The sequence below is a fragment of the Neolamprologus multifasciatus genome, chromosome 7, assembly GCF_963576455.1.
Source record: "Neolamprologus multifasciatus chromosome 7, fNeoMul1.2, whole genome shotgun sequence".
Lineage (NCBI taxonomy): Eukaryota > Metazoa > Chordata > Actinopteri > Cichliformes > Cichlidae > Neolamprologus > Neolamprologus multifasciatus.
Window position 1 is genome coordinate 38,836,125 of NC_140445.1, and position 23,374 is coordinate 38,859,498.

General features: G+C 42.0%; 1 protein-coding gene across 3 annotated transcripts in view; it reads left to right on the top strand.

The window, feature by feature from the left end:
- Positions 1-221: 221 nt before the first annotated feature.
- The window catches only part of LOC146514828 (scavenger receptor cysteine-rich type 1 protein M130-like), a 49,038-nt gene continuing 25,885 nt past the window's right edge, over positions 222-23,374 (top strand). The window contains exons 1-12 of one of the 3 annotated variants that reach the window (XM_085168072.1): positions 222-967; positions 4,910-5,019; positions 6,946-6,978; positions 7,095-7,388; positions 7,972-8,277; positions 8,356-8,643; positions 10,287-10,592; positions 10,671-10,952; positions 12,742-13,047; positions 13,126-13,410; positions 18,352-18,657; positions 18,735-19,019. In XM_085168072.1, coding sequence (XP_085024198.1) covers positions 4,965-5,019; positions 6,946-6,978; positions 7,095-7,388; positions 7,972-8,277; positions 8,356-8,643; positions 10,287-10,592; positions 10,671-10,952; positions 12,742-13,047; positions 13,126-13,410; positions 18,352-18,657; positions 18,735-19,019 — 2,746 coding nt within the window. In that variant the 5' untranslated portion in view covers positions 222-967; positions 4,910-4,964. Of the gene's footprint in view, positions 968-2,846; positions 5,020-6,945; positions 6,979-7,094; positions 7,389-7,971; positions 8,278-8,355; positions 8,644-10,286; positions 10,593-10,670; positions 10,953-12,741; positions 13,048-13,125; positions 13,411-18,351; positions 18,658-18,734; positions 19,020-23,374 lie in introns of those variants that run through there. The other 2 variants (XM_085168071.1, XM_085168073.1) reach the window with 2 other exon arrangements.

Consider the following 23,374-nt stretch of genomic DNA (forward strand, 5'->3'; position numbering starts at 1 on the left):
GCCGGTTGGGAGCTGAAAGAGACGGCTCTTTTTAGTGAGCCGAGCCGAAAGAGCCGGTTCTCTAGAAAGAGCCGGAATTCCCATCACTATCTGACACTGGAGCTCTTCTCTCTCTGGCATGTTTGCTAAGCAGAAACAGCTGCTCAGAGAGGTGGTACCAAAGGCTGGACAGAGGGCAGGACCCACCCACACAGCCAAACACCACAGCAGGCTCTGCTAGAGCCATAACAGACAGTAGTGAGAGCTGCTGTGATGTGTGGCTCTGAGACAGTTGCACTGACAAAAAGACGGAAGGGCGAGCTGAAGATTTAGATATGAGTTCATCAGAGGGACAGCTCAGAGTCAGAGAGACTGAAAGGGTCTGGACATGTGCAGAGCAGGGAGGGTGGAAATACTGGAAAAAGGATGATGAAGATGGACGTGCCAGGCAGCAGGAAGAAAGACAGCTGAGAGTCTGAAACAAGAGAAAGTTGCTACTGGCTGAGGCTGAATGTATTCTTTCTTCTCTGCTTGGATGCTCTGTTTCATTCCTGCTGATGAAACCTTCATAGGATCAGCCTTTGTTTTCTCTCAGAGCTCCAACCAGCACCATCAGCAGCTGTTTGACATCAGAGGCAAAATAAAACCATGAAGCTATTCCTCCAGAGAACCTCAATACTTTAAGAAAGGGGTTCAAAATGCATAGCCATCCATTCAAACGTTCTGCTGAGGCTCAGATGACACACTATATACGTCTCACATAGTTTCAGTGGGTGGTGCTTTGGTATATTTCTGCTGCAGTGTGAACAGACAGGTCCACAGCACAGCGGTCTGAGGAAGGAAGCGAGCAGTGCAGACAGAGACAGAACAGACAAAATACAAAATCAGGTCCAAAGACTGATCTGTGAAGCAGCTCTGTCCTCTACAAAGCTCCGCTCTGAATATCTGAGTCTGTTTGCTGATCTCTTTTCCTTGAATCGTTCCACGGGTGAGTCCTTAAACTGTTTGGTTGTTTTTCAGGTTTAATTGTGTTTCTGTGTTCCTATATGGTTCCCACAGTTAATCCATCACTCCTCTGGGACTGAAGCAACAGATTACAGTTACTGAAACAGTGTTGATCAGTGTTGAGACTATTTGTTACAAACTGGCATTTAATTACTTTACTTTGTAATAGTTAAACTGATGCTTATTAAACTTCTGTGCGGCTTAAATTGCAGCAGTCAGAGAAAAAAAAAAGGCAAAGGAAAGCCAAAGAAAACATTAAGTAAGAGGAAATTCATGGCAGCAGGTCAGATTCTTATAAATTAAACTATAAAAGGTCTAAATCCATCACTTAAAACCATCAATTCTCTAAGTTTGTACTTGATTAAACTTTAGTACATTTTTTACTGTTAACTCCACCAAAATCAAACATGTGGATCTGCTTGTTGACCCTGCAGCTGAAAGAAGCTGAATTCCAAAACAAAATCTTTGCAGAGAACAAACCTTCTCAAGAGACCTCAGAGTATTTTCCTGTGTAGGTCATTAATTTCCTTTCATGTCAGTAACAGCTGCACAGCTGTGAGGCCAGAACACACAAGCGTGGGCTCAGGGACACTCGGGAAGTCTTTAAAACACAATAAGTACCTTTATTCTGAAAAATTCCGGTAAGTATTCTCACGTTCATTAAAAACAGTCAGTTAATAACAATCTTAATAAGAGTGATGTTACTCAGTAATGAAAAAAATGTTTCTGTTTTTTGTTTTTGGATTCTTGTATTTCTGGTGTTTGGAGTTCTGAGTTTTGTATGGCAGCAGTTGTTTCCTGTTGTTTAGTCTCTGTCTCTGCATCATGTTGCTTATCCTGACATTTGCTGTTCTTCCCTGTTTTCTGGACTTTGGATCTTCATTAACCACAATGAAAGTGGATTTTTTATCAATTCAGTCTGTCACAGAGTCTGAATTCGTGACCTCATGAAAGTTTTTGAATTGATAAAAAAATGTGTGAGTAGAGGCAGAAAGTAAAGTGATGTCATATGTTTTTAAAGTCTATTTTAAATTCCATAATACACTTGAAGGTTTTTTTAGAGCAATTTATCACACCCAGCCAATGTGAAACATTGCAGTGAAACATTGTTGTGAAAGTAAAGTACAATTGTTGTCCTTTAAAGCTTCTCTGGTTTTTAAAACAGTTTGCACATGCATAGCCATATTTCCAAAATCCAGTAATTTACTGACGTAAATTACTGGATCGGATATCGGAGAGATATAAAAAATGTAATCCGATCCAATATCAAAAAAGCACCTCACAAAACTTGCGACATGGCGTAACTCGGCTCATAACCGTAGCACGTTGCAGCAGTGTGGTCACGTGATAGAGCGGCTGTGTGTATTTGTAGCCTCGCTACCAAACCAGCATTTCATCTCCGAGGAAGTTATCCCAGAGAGAAGTAAAGCAAGTGTGTAAGTTCATCTCTGAGTGTTTGTAAAGCATTCCCACGCTAAGCTTAACAACCGATATATGGAGCGACTGTCTCTCTCCCTCTCCTGCTGCTACTTCAATCATGAAACTGATCAATGATCAGCTGATCAGCTTTTCTGTCATGAGTCTGTCTCTCTTGTTTGTTTTTGGCCCACTTTGCACCAGAAAGAGGAAACCAGCAGCTGAACAACAGCAGCACGTTTAAGCTTGATAAGCTGTTGTTAGAATTTATTTAATATTACTTTCTAGACCAGGATCGTTTTCTACGTAACTGACGGCTGGTAACTGTGCAGGGGCGGATCTAGCAAAGTTTAGTTAGGGGGGCCGATAGGGCATGAACAGGGAAAAGGGGGCACAAAGACATACTTTTCTTTCTTATTCTCATTTAAAATATCTAGCTTTTAGGAGGGTGGGGGTTTTTTTTTGTTTTTTTTTGCTGGGAGTTTGCAACCCTATTAGTTAGGTTGCTTACTCTTTAGAATACCAGAATAGGGAGGATGGAGTGATCTCTCTCCACTGAGAGATCACATCACAGCTCTCCTTCATCCTGGGGCAGAACTAGTTTCCTAAACCTGAGAGACTCTCCTGGTGTGAATGCTTTCCCCAGTTCCTGAGTTACAATCTGTTTAACTGCTTGAATAGGGTGGTGTGAAGCAGTCACCCATGTGGGCTTTATATGGTAAAATAATGTGACCAGTATCAGAATAAGAAACAAGTGCATCCTCACTTGGCTATTCCCTCACCCTCTTTTGTTCATGTCCAATCATCTTTGCTTACTGAGAAGAATGAGGATCTACTGCACAGTAAAGAAATTGCCTAAATGTTATAAAAAAAAATGTGCACAAGTAATTTGTCAGTCAGTTTTAATCAGGGTCCGGGCTCCTTGTGTCTGTGGTGTTTAAAGAGTCATAATTCCATCGCCGATCTCTCGTCCGTTCCAACGCTGCTGTAGGTTGAAAGGGGCAGACCACGTCATACACCCCTGTTGTCTTCATTGCAGAATCTCTTCCACCTTTTTTGGATTTTACTGTTTTTCAAAAAGCTCCTCCTGAGTGAGATTTACCAAAGATCTACCAAAGAGATTCTCTGTTCTGCATAGGCCTGAACCCCCTCAGTGAGATCATTAAAAAGACTGGCTACAGATACCAACTACGGAATGGAGCAGTTGTCAGCCACCTCCTGTACATGGATGACATCAAGCTGTATGCCAAGAGTGAACGAGACATCGATTCACAGATCCACACCACCAGGATATACAGCAATAACATTTGAATGCCTTTCAGACTGCAGAAATTAAGTCGGATGATAACAAAAAGAGGGAAGGTAGTCAGAACTGAGGGGATCGAACTACCAGAAGGCAACAATACAGACATAGAGGACAGCTACAAGTACCTCTGGATCCCACAGGCAAATGGGAACCATGAAGAGGTTGCTAGAAAAGCTGCAACCACCGAGTACCTGCAGAGGGGCAGGCAAGTCCTGAGAAGTTAGCTGAACGGTAACACCTACCCGTGATCAGATACCCTGCCAGGATAATACGCTGGCCAAAGGAGGAGATAGAAGCCACGGACATCAAGACAAGGAAACTCCTGACCATGCTTGGGGGGTTTCACCCCAAATCCAGCACCCTGAGGCTGTACGCTAAGCGGAAGGAAGAAGGCCAGGGACTGGTGAGTGTCAGCACCACAGTCCAGGAGAGACAACAAACATCCACAAATACATCAGTAAGATGGCCCCAACTGACCCCGTGCTCAGTGAACACCTCAGGCAGCAGAAACCCAAGAAAGAGGAGAAAGATGAGGAACCATCGTGGAAGGACAGGCCCCTACATGGTATGTACCACCGGCAGATAGAGGAGGTGGCTAATATCCAAAAGTCCTACCAGTGGCTGGACAAAGCTGGACTGAAAGATAGCACAGAGGCACTAATCATGGCAGCACAAGAACAAGCTTTGTGCACAAGATCCATAGAGGCTGGGGTCTATCACACAGAGTAAGACCCCAGGTGCAGGCTGTGTAAAGATGCCACTGGGACAATCCAGCACATACCTGCGGGGTGTAAGATGCTAGCAGGCAAGGCATACATGGAACGCCATAATCAAGTGGCCAGCATAGTGTACAGAAACATCTGTGCCGAGTATAACCTGGAAGTCCCGAGGTCAAAATGGGAGACGCCCCCAAAGGTGGTGGAGAATGACCGAGCTAAGATCCTGTGGGACTTCCAGATACAGACAGACAAAATGGTGGTGGCTAACCAACCGGACATAGTCGTGGTAGACGAAAAGAACCAGACGGCCATAGTGATCCATGTAGTGGTTCCGAATGACAGCAATATCAGGAAGAAGGAACACGAGAAGCTTGAGAAATACCAAGGGCTCAGAGAAGATCTCGAGAAAATACTACTAAAACGGTTTGAGTCTGAGGGAGTAGATTGGTTAAATATTCCTCTCTAAATTCTACTTTGTTGTGAGTTTGTGACAGGTGACAATCAGAACAAAGAGCAGACAGGGAGACTTCTACCTGGACATGGATCACCTGCTGATGCTGATGCTGCAGCTGCTGCTGCTGCTGCGGAGCTCAGGTAGGACTCTGACACACACATTAAAAGTAAAAAGATCCTTCAGAAAATTTAGATTTTATTCTTTTCACAGTTATGTATCCTGATATTCCTGCAGTGTCACATGGGTTCAAATTCAGTGTTGATAATTCAGACTCACTTTGCTTTTACTCATGACAAATGTAGGAGTGACGCAGGCAGATCCAGTTTTAAAGGAAACTGTTAAATACCCCAATTCTTTCATCTTTGGGCTGAAGGAAGAACAACACTCTGTGTTTAATGCTCAATCAACAACCACTTTAATCAATAAAATACTCTTTATTCCATACAACACTTTGAGCATTACAAACGTCCGGACGGGAGATGTGCACAGGCAAATCTCAAAATGTCTGAGTTACCCACACTCTTATAGCTTCTCCCCCCTTCATACTAAGCATTCACATTCTTTCTCTCTCTCAGTGAGCCTAAGTTATGACCTTGGCTTCCTGTGCAGTATGTTTCAGACAAATAAGGCCATGATTCTCTGAAAACAACATTTCTTATAAATCAGCAGTATAATGCATCATAAAACAGTGTAATATCCCATTCCTGTTTTTTGTCAGAATAAACAATCAATTACAATCAAACAATCAATCAATTTGCTGGTCCCTCTCTAGTCTAAACAACATTTCAGTAACTTTCCACTAGAAGATGGTCCCCTGTTATCTACTTTCTCCCAGGCAAGCGTGAGCAAGAGTCTACAGCTCTCTACCCACCAAGGACACATAGTCTAACGCCTTTATTTTCAGGGCCGTGTCCACTTAATACTACATTATATGGTTATATGGCATTTTAGTTAATATAAAGCATAGAATTCAGGCACTTCAAATAATTCCATTCTGACAAAACTAACCTCATCTCTCTCTAAAGCCCACACTGAACAACCAGCTGAACACACCTAAAGGCTGTTTCCACCAGCTGGAATGAACTTTAGTCCACTGCAAAAAAAAAACTTATAGACTGCTCTGTAATGACTGCATCAGCTGCTTGTGAACAGAACAAAATCAAACAGAACAAACATCTGCTGTTATACTATTAGGAACATGTTCCTGAAAATGCTTGTCTTCTGAACTCTTTCATTTCACAGACTTTTAGTTTTTCTGACCAATCAAATTATTTTTAGACAACCTTGTCCTGGTTTGGTATCAAATATGTTTCTTCACAAAAATGAAGAGAATAAAAGTTGGTTTTGAAACAGGTTTTAGAAATATCTAATTTTGGGGAGGTCATGACAGTTTAGGAGCAGCAACAGCAAAGGCCTGATTTCCTTTGTGGATCCTGGGACAGCTAGGAGCATTTGGGCCACAGACCTCGATGATCTTGAAAGAGTGTACAAAATCAACTGGTCAGAAAGGTACAACACACAAACTTCAAAGGAGGATCAGTTTACAATGTTTTGTCTTGAAGCCAGAAAAGAGACTGGTTTAACCCTCCTGCATACTGTGATTATGACATGAATGGAACATTTCTAGTCTAACTTTATTCCTCACCATCTGCCTTACTCCCAGAAGTGACAGAAACCACTGGCCTGCTAAGATCTGTCCATATGTGTGGATGGTTATATAACATCTCAGGATATGAAAATCAAAGAACAGAAACATCTTTGACCTCATGTACTGAGACTGTCGGCATTACAGTTCATATATTATTTGTAGCAAATCATCATTAAAATGAACCATGAATTCTAAGTTGTCATTTCAAATTTTGAGTTAGATTTATATATAGACATATATATAGATTTATATTGGTTAGATGTAACTGAATGAATTTTAGTATATCTATTGACTTTTTTCAACATCTGTAGTCCCAGAAATTTACTAAAATGTAACTGTCTCTACTCCTGTCCTCATCTCACCTCCAATCAAATTCCATCTTCACACTTACAGTTTTTACTCTTTTTTTTCTCTTCAGGAGTCCAGGTTGGGGGAAAACACAGTTCTACAGGTAAAAGGAGAAATCAGAGAGAAATTAAGGATCACCCAACCAGAATCAGCACTAACATTAAATATTTCCAGAAGTAAATTCACTTTTTTTACTGATGACTCCCTCCTTTCTGTTAGAGCCTGGTGATGTCAGGCTGGTGGGAGGAGCCAGTCACTGTGCAGGAACACTGGAGGCAAAACATCTGGGAGAGTGGAGACCATTGTGTGCCTCTCATGATTCCTGGACCCTGAAAGAAGCAGCTGTTTTCTGTGAATATCTGGACTGTGGCTCTGCTGTTCATGTAGAAGAAAGACATTCCTCATATAAATCTGCGTGGTCTATCAGTTCTGATTGTGTTCTGTCCAGATCTCCTCTGAGGGAATGTACAACATCAGATTACACTGACCAAATCCTGAAACTCACCTGTGCAGGTACACTGGAGGCAAAGAGCCCCTCACTCTTGGGTGGTTGTGGCCGGCCTCTGGCTCTTGGGTTCATTGTTGCAATGTCTTACCCTAATTTTGTAGTATGCTTCATGACAGAAACTCATATACAGCCACATTTCTCTTTCTCACTTTCTCTCTCTGTCTCTCTTGTACAGACAAACAAATAGCAACATTTTATCTTTATTTAGGTACTTTCCTTTGTCTTGTCTTTCAGTTGTTGTGTATGGTTTTCCAGTGTTTTGTTACAGATGAAGACCCAACATGTTTTTTTTCCTGACTACTTAATGGAGTCAGCAGCACTCAGTTTACAGATTCCACAGGACAGGGGCAATACTACATATCAACAAAAGAGAATCCCAGTAGGCTAGGGCTTTAATAACCTCTGAGGAGATGAAATATAAACATGATGCTAACATGTCTCCTGTTATAAAGATGTGTTCTGTTGTTAATGATGAAGTCATGTTGAGTTGTGCTGAGGTTGAATCAGTGAATAGTTGTTTGCTGCCATCTTTTTCTTGTGTGTTTGCTGTCTCTGATCTCTCTGTTTGATCGTCTCTGATGTCTCCAGACTCTGTCAGGCTGCTGAATGGTTCCAGTCTGTGTTCAGGCAGACTGGAGGTGAAGTCTAACCAGAGCTGGTCCTCAGTGTGTGAAGCTGACTTTGACCAGCAGGATGCAGAGGTGGTCTGTAGGGAGCTCGGCTGTGGGCCTCCTTTGGTCCTCCAGGGGGCGCTCTATGGAGAAGTGGAGGCTCCAGTGTGGAGCAAAGAGTTCCAGTGTGGAGGCCATGAGTCTGCTCTCCTGGACTGTAGAAGCTCAGGCTCAGCTAGAAACAGCTGCTCACCTGGCAAAGCTGTTGGACTCACCTGCTCAGGTAGAAGAGAAGCTTCAGCTTTGATGTGGTTCAAACTTACTTTATTCTTTTACTGATGACTCTCTGCTTTCTGTTCAGAGAGTGATTTCAGGTTGGTGGGAGGAGCCAGTCGCTGTACAGGTATACTGGAAGCGCCAAATCTGAGAGAGTGGAGACCAGTGTATAGCTCTGACTGGAGCTTGAAAGAAACAGCTGTTGTGTGCATACATCTGGACTGTGGCTCAGCTGTTTCTGTTAAAAAGAGCCACAATTTCTCATGGAGATCTAGATGGAAGATTAGTTCTGATTGTCTTCAGCTAGGATCTCCTCTGAGGGATTGTGCAACATCGGCTTACACTGATCAAATCCTGAATCTCACCTGCTCAGGTAATCATACTGATTAAGTTACCCATGACTTCATATATGACAGAGATGTACCAAACTGTGACAGATGGCAGCAACAATAGCAGCAGACCGTCTCCATCAGTCACAACATGGCTGAGATTCGGAAACCCTCTAAACTAACCTCCAACCAGCCTGAAAGGAATCCTTCAGCCTAACAACTTTCCAAGTTGCTGCTTTCAGCAGGTGTTTATAGAGAAGTACAAACACAAAGGCTGGAGGAAGTGAAATTAGTTAACAGGGCGCCAGGGGGAGTGTTTGCCCAGGGTGCCAAACAGGCTAGGACCGCCACTGCTTGCAAATGCTCATTTGTGTCGTGTCTCGTTTCTGAGGCTATGTCACTAGAGTGGCATGTTTACATTTGCTAGCATATATCCAAATCCCACACTAATTTCATTACCAGATCATTTGTCGGTCTGAATATCTTCATCATGCCACTACATGTCTCTGTCCTCTCTTTTCCATCCTTTACCTTCAAAAAGGTTTACAGCAGTCTTCCGAACAAACCACCAACCTTTCTAAAAGGGCTCGTTATTCAGTATCCTTCTGCTGTGTTCCAAAGCAGCTTCTTTAGTTGGCATCATGATAAAAACTAACAAACTTGTTACACACAAAAAGATTCTAGCTCTGACCAACCATCTCAGCCGTGGGCAAAAAGATGACAGTCAATGAAATTCTAAAATAAATTTTTAACACAATGATCAAAAAGAAGATACAGCCCAGTGTCCCATTTGCATATAAAGTAAAAACACAGTCCAAGGCAAGAGCCAGCTATGCCACTAAGCTCTCCACACCTTGTTAACTTCAACAGGGTTAGCAGTTGTCCTCTGAGACCCACCACCCTGTAAGTAGATAGCCAGTGATCACTCCGGCCTCTGCAACACAGCTGCCTTAAGGCTGCGGCATATAGTAGGACCTGGCCTGCACAGAGAGAGAAAATAACACGGTTCACTATATAATTCACAGCACACAACCCATCCATCCCAAACATATCGTGTCATCAGAGGTGTTTGTAGTTTGGGCTATAAGTAGACTACTGTATCAGTGCAATCAATTATACCTGCCTCCAATTAGTCCATTAAAAGACGACCATTAAAAAGTCCTGTGGATGTGGGATATAACAATAAAACTGTAAGTGAACAAGAAAACAGGAGAGACATTTGGAAATAAAAACCATCAAAAGAACACACTGATAGACTACACACTATGTCACACTACATAAACACTATATCATCACCAAGAGCAAATTAAAAAGAATAAAAAGTAATATGTTGACTATTTTTTCTTCCTGGCCATGTCCAGTCCCTGAGCCAGGTTCCAAAGCTGACTATTGAGTTGAGTCAGCTGCACTCATTTTACTGGTCCCACTAAAGAAAGGGACAATAATGCACACCCACAAAGAAGTTATTGCAGCTAGGGCTGCAATAACAGCTGTCAGATTATGAAATGTAAATGTGATGGTAACAACTCTCCAGTGTGTACCATTGTAAAGATGTATTCTGTTGTTAATGATAAGGTCATGTTGAATTGTGCTGAGGTTGAATCAGTGAATAGTTGTTTGCTGCCATCTTTTTCTTGTGTGTCTGCTGTCTCTGATCTCTCTGTTTGATCTTCTCTGATCTCTCCAGACTCTGTCAGGCTGCTGAATGGTTCTAGTCTGTGTTCAGGCAGACTGGAGGTGAAGTCTAACCAGAGCTGGTCCTCAGTGTGTGAAGCTGACTTTGACCAACAGGATGCAGAGGTGGTCTGTAGGGAGCTCGGCTGTGGGCCTCCTTCGGTCCTCCAGGGGGCGCTCTATGGAGAAGTGGAGGCTTCAGTGTGGAGCAAAGAGTTCCAGTGTGGAGGCCATGAGTCTGCTCTCCTGGACTGTAGAAGCTCAGGCTCAGCTAGAAAGAGCTGCTCAGCTGGCAAAGCTGTTGGACTCACCTGCTCAGGTAGAAGAGGAGCTGCAGCTTTGATGTGGCTCAAACTCACTTTATTCTTTTACTGATGACTCTCTGCTTTCTGTTCAGAGTCTGATGATGTCAGGCTGGTAGGAGGACCCAGTCGCTGTGCAGGAACTCTTGAGGCAAAAAATCTGGGAGAGTGGAGACCAGGCTTTCTCTCAACCTTGAAAGAAGCAGCTCTTGTTTGCCAATATCTGGACTGTGGCTCAGCTGTTTCTATACAAAAAGCACGCTCCTCATTCAAATTTGTGTGGTCGATTCTTTCTGACTGTTTTCAGCCAGGATATTCTCTGATGGATTGTACAACATCAGATTACACGAGTAAAATCCTGAATCTCACTTGCTCAGGTAATCATATTGATGAAGTTATCAATGACTTCATATATGACAAAGATGTACCAAGCTGTGACAGATAGCAGCAAGAATAGCAGCAGACTCTCCATCAGTCACAACATGGGTTTCAGGAATCCTCTAAACCATCCTCCAACCAGCCTGAAAGGACTCCTTCAGCCTAACAGCCTTCCAAGGTGTTTATAAAGAAGTACAAAAATAAAGGCTGGAGGAATAAAAATAATCCTAGGTTTCTCTTCAACACTGTAGCCACACTAACAAAAAGTCAGAGCTCTGTTGAACCAACCATTTTTTAAACCTTAACTAGTAATGAATTCGCTCTCGCATTTGTTTGTTATCCTCCACTGTAAATAAACGCTCACTCATATCATCAGCCTTTGCTCGCATGGGGCAATCGTGGCTCAAGAGTTGGCAGTCTCGGTCGTTGTGTCCTTGGGCAAGACACTTCACCCGTTGCCTACTGGTGGTGGTCAGAGGGCCCGGTGGCGCCAGTGTCCGGCAGCCTCGCCTCTGTCAGTGCACCCCAGGGCAGCTGTGGCTACAATGTAACTTGCCATCACCTGTGTGTGAATGTGTGGATGACTGTATGTAGTGTAAAGTGCTTTGGGGTCCATAGAAACTAAGTGAAGCGCTATACAAATACAGGCCATTTACCATTTTGGCTCCTCCTTCACTAACACCTCACGGCCTGCTCCGTAAACCATGACAAATCATTTATGTACCACAGGCCTTCAAGCTGGCAGTTGTTAAACCGTTACTTTAAAAGTATGGCATTATTTTTGTGCCACTATTCTGAGTGCACATAAAATAAATTTGCAGGTGCAAGTGTTACATTTTGAGGAGAAATTTATTTTGAGCGAAGAAAAGCTAAATTTGAGTGAAAAAAAAATCATTGCTGCGTGCAAAACATGTATTTCAGTGTTTGTTATTATCCATACACACTAGAGTTGGATGTCTTCAGACCAGTCTTGGTCTCGAGAACACTTTTACGTGGTCTTGGTCTCGTCTTGGTCTCGACGGACGTTGGTCTCGGTCTTGTCTTGGTCTCGCTCTCTCGGTCTTGCGTTCTCAAATTGACGTAGTGTTCGGGAGATTTGGAGTCAACAACCATGGTTCTTTCTTATGTTTCTTGCATTTGCACATTTTGCTTATACCAAGGATAAAATAGAATGAGTCAGCTTTCTGTGGTTGATAAAAGTTGGAAGTTAGATTCCCTGCCCCGAGGCCTTTCTGCAGCTCTCCCAGGAACACAAATACACCTCCACTCGGTCCTCTCTTTGGCCACTGAAAAAACACTGAAGACCATTAAAAGGTCCTGTGGATGTGGAATATAACAATAAAAAGGTCAAAGTGAACAAGAAGACAGAAGGGATATTTGAAAATAAAACCATCAAAAGAACACATAAAAGCCAATACACTATGATCACCAAGGACAAATGAAAAAGCTTAAATATAAAAAGCTTAAAATATAAAATATTTTCTCTCTGGCCATGTCCTGTCCCTCGGACAGGTACCAGAGCTGACTGTTTAGTGAAGTCAGTTGCACTCATTTTACTGGTTCCACAAGAAAAAGGAAAAAATAATCATCAATAATCACCCACAAAGGAAAATCCCAGTAGGCTAGGGCTGCAATAACAGATGTTGGATTACAAAGTGTAAATGTGATGCTAAAAGTCATATTGGAGTTGTGCTGAGTTTGATTCAGTGGATAGTTGTTTGCTGACATCTTTTTCTTGTGTGTCTGCTGTCTCTGATCTCTCTGTTTGATCTTCTCTGATGTCTCCAGACTCTGTCAGGCTGCTGAATGGTTCCAGTCTGTGTTCAGGCAGACTGGAGGTGAAGTCTAACCAGAGCTGGTCCTCAGTGTGTGAAGCTGACTTTGACCAGCAGGATGCAGAGGTGGTCTGTAGGGAGCTTCACTGTGGGCCTCCTTCAGTCCTCCAGGGGGCGCTCTATGGAGAAGTGGAGGCTCCAGTGTGGAGCAAAGAGTTCCAGTGTGGAGGCCATGAGTCTGCTCTCCTGGACTGTAGAAGCTCAGGCTCAGCTAGAAACAGCTGCTCACCTGGCAAAGCTGTTGGACTCACCTGCTCAGGTAGAAGAGGAGCTGCAGCTTTGATGTGGTTCAAACTCACTTTATTCTTTTAATGATGACTCTCTGCTTTCTGTTCAGAGCCTGATTTCAGGTTGGTGGGAGGACCCAGTCGCTGTACAGGTACACTGGAGTTTAAACATCTGGGGGAGTGGAGACCAGTGTATGGCTTTTTCTGGACCCTGAAAGAAGCAGCTGTTTCCTGTGAACAACTGGACTGTGGCTCAGCTGTTTATATAGAAATGGTAGACTCCTCACGCACAACTGGGTGGTTGATCAGTTCTGATTGTGTTCTGTCCAGATCTCCTCTGAGGGACTGTGCAACATTGCATTACACTGACCAAATCCTGAAACTCACCTGCTCAGGTAATCATACTGAGTCATCCGTGACTTCATATTTGACAAAGATGTACCAAGCTGTGACAGATAGCAGCAAGAATAGCAGCCAACCAACCAGCCAGAAAGGACTCTTTCAGCCTAACAGCTTAATAATAATAATAATCATAAATTTTATTTATGAGCGCCTTTCAAGTCACCCAAGGACACTTTACAATAGGATAAAACACTTAGTAAAACAATGGCAGAATAAGCACAATAAAACAAAAGCACAAGATAAAATTAACAAACAGTGGATTCACAGTGAATATGCAGATTTGAACAGATGAGTTTTGAGTTGGGATTTAAACTTTCCAAGTTGCTGCTTTCAGCAGGTGTTTATAGAGAAGTACAAACAAAAAGGCTGGAGGAAGCGAAACTGGTTATTGTTATTGTAAAACAGAGAGCAAGACGGGAAGTGGGAAATGTTCCAGGAGAGGAGCTGGGCTGAGAGCAGGAACTAGAACAGAAGTCAGCACGGATGTAGATCTATATGTAAATGAAGCACAATGAGCACACCTGTGCAGGTACATATCAGATATACATGCTCATTTAAGTTGTGTCTAGTTTCTTAGGGTATATTCACTATAGTGGCATGTTTACATATGATAGCACCATCACGTTCTCATCCCAAAATGTAACATATGTGACAAATTGTTGGTATGTTACGCTTTTGGCCACCCAACCCATCAGTATGTGAGTTGTGTTTAGTTTCTGAGGTTATATCACTATAGTGGCATGTTTATGATTGCACATAATCAAATCTGTACTAGTTTCATCAACAGATCATCTGTCTTTGCATTATGAATAGCATTTTTCTTCAAAAGTGTTGCATATGCGTATGATATGATCCACAAATGTAAACAAAGATTTACAAATGTGTACAATTATTTGTGTTGAACTTTTGAGGACTCACAAGTGCATGTTTTAATCCACACACAAATACAAAGCAAGCAGAGGTAGATTGGTCTTAAATAGAAGCCCCCGGTGCACCGTGTGACTAACTAACTAACTTTTCCCCACTCTGCGACACACCCACTGGGGTGTGTCAAACCATGGGAACTGGTGATTCTTTCTGAGACATGTGAAGCTAAAGACACCAGAAACCACAGTCAATTGTCTTCCAGGGGCCAGAGCAGGCAACATTGAGCAAAATTAAAACTGCTGGCTATGGGTAAATGTAAATTCAGTAAAGTTCTTATTCACGTTGGCAGTAATGACACCCAGTTATGTCAATCAAACATCACTAAAATTGCCTTAAATTGCTGGCTGTCTGAATGCCCAAAAAACAATGTGGGCTTTGTAAATAATTGGAAAACATGCTGGAGAAAACCTGGTCTTCTGAGGAGAGCTGTCATCCATCCCACCTTGGATGGAGCGGCTCTCATTTCTAGAAATCTGGCCAAATTTATTAAACCCCCAAAAACGTGACTATCCAGAGTTGGGACCAGGAAGCAGAGTTGCAGTCTTACACGCCTCTCTGCAGCTTCTCTCCTCCTGTTATCTCCAATCCCCTTAGAGACTGTGTCAGCTCCTAAACAAACAAACAAAAAACAAGCTAAAAATCAGCAAAAAAAACAAACAAAACAACTTAAACAGAAAAAAATCCCAAAGACAGAAAAAAACAAAACAAAAGTCTCTGTTATTACATGAAGTAACAATTGATCAACAAAATAGGTTTACTCTTCCTTACAGAAACCTGGTTGCAGCAGGATGAATATGTTAGTTTAAATGAATTAACACCCCCGAGTCATACTAACTATCAGAATACTCGAAGCACAGGCCGAGGGGGCGGTGTGGCAGCAATCTTCCACACCAGCTTATTAATCAACCAAAGACCAAGACAGAGGTTTAATTAATTTGAAAGCCTGATGCTTACGTAAACCGGGGACGTGTGTCCCTCTATCTTATATAAAGAGATCTATACTGCTGACCCCAAGTATAACATCTACAATATCTGAATCTAGGGCTTGTATCAAAAATCTTAGACCTAGGCTCTTCCAGTTTAGAATTATCTCAGGCTTTCTCAGATTCACGCTCACTGATCTGCTAGGTTTGGGAAGGAGCCTGGCAGTAGCAGTCTCTGTAAGAGTAAATAAGACCTCCAACCCACACAACACACAAGACCACAGATTTATGAAACAGAAAATTAGCTTTATGTAAATATTTTGTTAAGTTCCATTTGCCTTTTTATTAAAGCATGAATACCTTCAAGTGTAATAAATAACTCAAATATACCACAAAAATCATTTAAACCAGCGGTCCCCAACCTTCTTTGTGCCACAGACCAGTTTAATGTCCGACAATATTTTCACAGAAAGGCCATTAAGGTGTTGCAGATAAATACAACAAAATTAAATAATACGACCAAGACAAAAACTGATATTTTGTAAATATAATAATAAGTGTGAATTCACTGCGTAATTGTGTAACTTTATTAGCAGCGTCCTCCTGAAATGCGCCAACATCATTGAGAGTAACATCCTCCTCTCTGCCCCTTAACGCTCTCTGGTCGCTATGGCAACGCGTAAATATTTATTTCAAAACAAAACACACAACTACAACACGGTAAAAGACAGAGTTAACGATAAAACCCCTGAAAACCATAAATTTCACGTCCAAGCCTCAACTCTCGCGGCCCGGTACCAAACGACTCACGGACCAGTATCAGTCCGTGGCCCGGAGGTTGGGGACCGCTGATTTAAACAACCAGAATGCATGTAAAATAAGAAAAAAATGAAATATTTCAAAACCCCCAACAAAAACCTTTCTTTGGATACAAATGTCTAAAACTACACATAATGTCTCTTTCACTTACAAAGTCTTACCTTTGTGTCGACAAATTGTACAATACACACAGATCAGGTTGTTTTCCCAAGTGGGGTTTTGAGACTAATTTAACCATCGCACAGATCCACAAATGTGAGGTGAATTCAAGTTGCAGTATAAACATCTAACCTTCCACATTAAACATGAGAATGTTTATTTTTTCAAGTAAACTGGAAATTAAACTAGGAAACATGATTTACTGTCATGGTCCTGTCTGTGACCCAGTGTTTGTGGGTAGCTTAATTAATATTATTTGATTTATTTTTATATGTGGTTCAGTTTCCTTGTTTTTCCTAGTGTTGTCATTTGTATTTCTAGTTCTCTTAGTTATTTTGTGGTTTATTTATAATTTCTAGTCTTTAGCTTTTGTTACTGTGCCTCCCCTGTGTTCCACCTGTCATGTCTAGTCACCCAGTAAGTTGTGTTCTCATGTCTGTTCTTTCCCACTCCCAGTCTGTGTCTGTGGCCCTTTCTCGTACTCGCGTTCTTGGTGAGTCCAGACTTGCCGAGAACACGAGCACGGACTCGCAATTTGTACAGTTGGAACACCAGCGTACCCGAGGATGTCACAGGTCTGGAGTTTTTACTACTGTCCCCTCTTAAATTAACTGTGATTAATATGTTATGAAGCTTAACTTTAATCTCAGCCAAACTGATTTACTTAGGAACAAATAAAACCCTGAAATAAACCAAATTTGGAAATATATGATATCTTGATAAATCGAGCAGATATTTGAAGTTTACACACACATTCTCGCTTGAAAATAACTTATATTATATTAAATATATATATAAAAATATATAATATTTTGTGACCCAGAAAGAGTAATATTTAAAAGTTTTTAGCCGCGCTCCTCCATCATTGCCGCGTTTGGGTTTTGGACGAAATGCATTCTGGGATATTTAGCTGTACCAAGTAAATACAAGTCACCACCAATGCATGCTCAATAAAACAGGCGGAAGGGGGAACACATCCGGGAATTTTTCACGTTCTCGGCTTGATGCGTACTTTGAATTGGAACAGTACTTGGTCTCCGACTGATGACGTATCACGAGTGCACGAGAACGCAAGTACGCATATTGAGTACCTGTGTCTTGGCGTGTCTCATGTTTCCTGTTTTATTTTGATAGTCCTTTGGCCTGGGTTCAGTGAATTCAGTTTTGCTTCCTCCCTGTCTCATTTTGTTAGGGCGATCGTGGCTCAAGAGTTGGGTGTTCGTCTTGTAATCGGAAGGTTGCCGGTTTGAGCCCCGGCTCAAACAGTCTCGGTCATTGTGTCCTTGGGTTGTGTCCACCTACTGCTTACTGGTGATGGCCAGAGGGGCCGATGGCACGATATGGCAGCCTCACCTCTGTCAGTCTGCCCCAGGGCAGCTGTGGCTACAACTATAGCTTGCCTTCACCAGTGTATGAATGTGAGAGTGAATGAATAGTGGTATTGTAAAGCGCTTTGAAGGGTCCCGAAAAGCGCTATATAAATGCAATCCATTAGATCAGTTCCCGACCTCCCAGCCTATTGTTCCTTCAGTGGGCTGGTTTCAGTCATTATGCAAATGTATGTTTATAAGATTGGGGAAACCTGCTGTCAGCTGAGACTGAAGAAGTCACTTGGATGAGTGACAAAACGTTTCTCCCACTGAAAACGCTACGTCCAGATGAATTGAATCAATTTTTGGAGAATCCTAGTCTGTTCCTAGTTCTAGTTTCCAGGTTTCAGTTTCCAGTTTCGGGTTATGTTTTCTTAATCTAATGTTTTTAAATTTTTTTGTCACAGCAAGTAAAAGCTGCCTCTTTGAGTTAAACTTTTCATGAACTGAACCGCACAGCGATACATGAGAGAACAAAACAACCATAACTAAGAGAACTAGAAATGCAAATGACTACAGTAGGAAAAACAAGGAAACTGAACCATGAATAACACTAAACAAAAGAACATTAATTAACCAGTAGCACAAACACTGGGTCAGAGATGCTGTAGCTGTACAATGATTCTATTATATTCTATATAGTAGTCTACATACATGACTTTGTATTAATGTGTTGAATAAACACAGAAGAACACAGGAGTGTGTGGAATGAACTGATCTTCTCTGATGTCTCCAGACTCTGTCAGGCTGCTGAATGGTTCCAGTCTGTGTTCAGGCAGACTGGAGGTGAAGTCTAACCAGAGCTGGTCCTCAGTGTGTGAAGCTGACTTTGACCAACAGGATGCAGAGGTGGTCTGTAGGGAGCTCGGCTGTGGGCCTCCTTCGGTCCTCCAGGGGGCGCTCTATGGAGAAGTGGAGGCTTCAGTGTGGAGCAAAGAGTTCCAGTGTGGAGGCCATGAGTCTGCTCTCCTGGACTGTAGAAGCTCAGGCTCAGCTAGAAAGAGCTGCTCAGCTGGCAAAGCTGTTGGACTCACCTGCTCAGGTAGAAGAGGAGCTGCAGCTTTGATGTGGCTCAAACTCACTTTATTCTTTTACTGATGACTCTCTGCTTTCCATTAGAGCCTGTCAGGTTGGTGGGAGGAGCCAGTCACTGTGCAGGAACACTGGAGCTGAAATATCTGGGAGAGTGGAGACCAGTATATGACCTTCTCTGGTCCCTTAAGAAGGCAGTTTTACTCTGTTACCATCTAGACTGTGGCTCAGCTGTTTCTGTCACACAGAGGAAGGAGTCCACATGGAGATCTAAATGGAGTATTAGTCCTGACTGTGTTCAGCCAGGATGTCTTCTGAGAGAATGTGCAACATCAGATTACAATCAGTTCATCCTGAATATCACTTGCTCAGGTAATCGTATTGATGAAATCATCCACAACTTCATATTTGACAGAAATGTACCAAGCTGCAAAAGATAGCAGCAAGAATAGCAGCAGACTGTTTCCATTAGTCACACTCTGGCAGAGCTTCAGAAATCCTCTGCTGTTTATGTCTGTCCATCTTCATCAGCCACTACATCTCTCTCACATCTCCTCTTTCAGGATCCTTCTACTACATTTCAACAGCAGCTTCTTTAATTGTCATTATGAAGGGAACTAACAAACTAATGTCTACGTATTTGAACAGATCACCTGGGCTTTTTTTTAGTATCATCAAAGTCACACAGCAGAGTCTAAGTGTAAGTTCTGTGGCTTCATAACATTTGGCAGTTGGAATCCCTGTCGCTTTCACTGTAGCTTTTATGCAGATCTCCCATTTACGTTACTATGCTGCCACTACTCAATCCTCCCTCTGTCTGAAAACATATTGAAGACCAAGAAAAGGTCCTGTGGAAGCAGTCTTTCGAGGTGGGACTGAAAGGAATTGAAGTTCCACCAGCTAGACTTTCTTTAAATCTAAGAGAGGGTTAAATGACTTAACAGCCATCCTTTTATGTAAGACCGCAGTCTATGACTAAACTGTTTGCGTAACATGTACTCTGATTTTTTTTAAAAAATGGCTGTAAACTAGAAATAGATTTATAAATAAAATGATACCAATGAACCATCCTGTGTAAGCCCAATAAGGGCCAGTTAATGAGAGAATATGGAGTACAGTGGTGTGTTCATGTTTAGAGCCAGTTATAAATCTTAATGCCCCATGACAGGCAGAATCCAACAAATGAAGAGAATGAGCAGAGGCATTCATGTAAACTATGTCACCGTAATCTAGGAGGAGTAAAAAAAAAAAGTGGCAGCAACAAGACTTTTCCTTACGGTGAAAGAAAACACGATATGTTTCTAAAAAAGAACCCCAACTGTAGCCTTGGTTTCTTTAATAGGTGGTCAATGTGTGGCTTAAAGGAAAGTCATCAATTATAATACCTAGGTATTTGTATGGGGCAATAGTTTCAATAGAAATGCCTTGAGCAGATACAAAAAAAGGAAATACTGTTTGAGAACAATTTGACTTTGTTTTTTTCTGCATTTAAAACCAGTCTGAGCTGACTCAGATGTGACTAAAAACTATCAAAAGCTAGCTGCAGTTGTTTGAAAATCATGTCGATGGTACAAGCACAACAATAAATAATTGTGTCATCTCCATAAAAATGAACCAATGCATCTAGATTTTGTCAAATACTGTTGATATAAATGGTAAATAACGTAGCATAAAGATACTGTTTTCTTCCAGATAACGTTTAATTCAATTATTTGCCCTGTAATTATTATTTTGAAGAATCGCCACCTTTCAGTAGAGGGAGTACAAAGGCACACTACCATATTTCTGATGAAGTGCTCTGTTGTATAGAAAAATAAATATATAAGACCCTGGCTCAGCTTTGATATTTGCAGCCAGGCGCAAGAAGAAAGGAGAACAATTGTCAGGACTGGACGACTTTTTGGTGTCGAGGCTCTTCAAAGTCTTACATACCTCTTCTACCAAAAGGGTGTAAAGGAAAAAGTATTAGAGTTGTATGCAAGAATTTTACCATCAGACACTGTGCTAAAAAAAAAAGAACAAGAAGCAACAAAGTGTTTGTTAAAACAACTGAGCATTTCAGTTTTGTCTGACACAGGAGTGGAGTCAATAATTAAATAGGGAGGTAGATTGGAGGAATAAGAGCTAGCAGAGAGAGACTGGTTTGCCAAAACCTCCTAGGGTCTTTTAGACTGTCAGTGGTCAAAGTCAGAAAGTAGTCACATTTGGCCTTCCTGATGGAGAAAGTAAACAGATTACACAGCTGACAAAAACATAGCCAATCAGCATCAGATCCAGACTTTCTAGCAGCTGCCCAGGCCTGGTTTCCTTTATGTAGGAGACCGACCAATTCAGAATTGAACTTGAACTAGGGGCTGTCCCAACCTTTCACACTGACCTGACAAAGATTTGTCCACAAAGGAGATAAAACTCTCCTGAAAATATTTCCAAGCTAAACTGATATTGTCAATATAACATGAAAAACTGAAAAAAAACCCCTGAAATTTCTCACTGAAAAGCTTTGAATTTCTTTTTGTGATACTGTGATGCTTGGGGAGTGAGATTTTAGTGTTTCTCACAACACCAACTACGCAGTAATCACTCAGGTCATTGACAAAAACTGCTGATATGGAAAAGTTTAAAAAAAAAAGGTCAATAAGAGAAGATTTATCTGGGGATTTGAGATCAAGGCATGTGGGAATAATTTGCGTTAGATTTAAAAGCAAGCAGTGTGCCTTCATCAGACACAGAAGAAAGCCAGTTCCAATTAAAATCACCTACCAGAATGATTTCTGGTAGGTGACAGACTGAACGGTAAATGTTAAATCCATCAATTGCCATGTCTTAATGCAGTATAGATTTGGATAGCCAAGTCTCAGAAACAACAATTATATCAGCACCAGTTAAACAGGCCCAGATTCTAATCATATCCATCTTAGAAACTACACTACGAGCGTTTATAGGAAGGATGTGTAACCCAGGCATCATTATTAGACACTTATGTATACATTTTCTGGTTAACAAACAACTGTAGAGCTAGTATTATAGCTGACACCACACGTAGAATTTAAGTTATCACAGAAAGGATGACATTTTTCCAAAACCAGTAAACAATAAAATCTGAATCTAATGTTCCAAGGCCTACCAAGAGATCCAATCTCCAGTGCTGATGTCACATAGCCTATAACTACTACCCATGAGTATAAACCAGGGGTCGGCAACCCTGGGCACACAGTTGGCACGCAAAGGGTTAACTGATGGCACGACCATAGCTGGACTGGCCATCAGGCATACCAGGCATTTGCTCGGTGGGCCAATGGTGATTTTTCGTTTTTATGGGCGGATGGGTTTTTTTTTTTCTTTTTTTTGTAACGGTATAAACAATGAAAGGTGGTGGATTGGCCAGATGCTGGCAGATGTGTAAAAATAACTCAGTTGTTTGGTGGTGACGATGGTGGAGCTTCCACAGAGGCCAGCAGGTGGATGAGGGAAAGGGGACGCAGGAGGAGAGATTCGAGGCGGCCGCCGGTCTGACTATCAGGTGAACTGAACTTCAGGTAAGAAGTTATGACCTGCAGTCTAAATGGGTCAGATATAAACCAAGTTTAGGTGGAGTTTATTTTCGTTGTGCTAACTTTTTACAATCAGTTACAATAACTTGTACTGCGTGCTAGCTAGCATGACGGAGTTTCTATACAGCTGGGTCGGTGCTATGATGTTACTGATAGTGAAGTAATCAGCTGATCGGCTCTCTTGTTTGTTTATCGCCCACTTTGCGCCAGAAAGAGGAAACCAGCGGATGTCACGTTAAACAACAGCAGCGCATTTAAGCTTGATCAGCTGTGGTTAGAATTTATTTAATATTAATTTCAAGTATCAGTTGATGTTTGCTGGAGACACAGCTGTAAAGCTGCTGGTCATGATATCAGTTTGGATATGTGGTGAGAGGGAAACATGCAGATGAAACCAGGAGATGTCCTTACTGAATCATCAGAGCTGAACAGGTGATGGAGAAACAGGTTTACCTTTTAGGTGACATGAATGAGTTAAAGGGAAGTTATGAACTGTTTCTGAGAGACAAATAACACCAGGATCCTTTTCTAAGTAGCTTACAGCTGGTAACTGTGCAGGGGCAGATCTAGCAAAGTTTTGCCAGGGGGCCAGGTAGGGCATTTATAAATGATAAAATGATAAATGGCCTGTATTTGTATAGCGCTTTAACTCAGTCCCTAAGGACCCCTTTACACTACATTCAGTCATCCACCCACACACACATTCACACTGGTGATGGCAAGCTACATTGTAGCCACAGCTGCCCTGGGGTGTACTGACAGAGGCGAGGCTGCTGGACACTGGCGCCACCGGGCCCTCTGACCACCACCAGTAGGCAACGGGTGAAGCGTCTTGCCCAGGGACACAACTACTGAGACTGTCCGAGCCGGGGCTCGCACCGGCAACCTTCCGATTACAAGACGAACTGCGAACTCTTGAGCCACGATCGCCCCAATAGGGAGAGGTGGGGCACAAAGAAATACTTTTCTTTCTTGCTCTCATTTAAAATGTCTCGCTTTTATTAAATAATTATCTGAATCTTACAACCAAAGTTTTTATCTGACGTACAACGTATAGAAATCATACATATACCAACAAGACAGTGTACATCACTGTCACCACAGCATTTGTTTTCTTTCAAAGGCTTTTCCTATAGCTGATGGGCCGGTCTCGAGTCAAAATGCCCGGTCCGATAT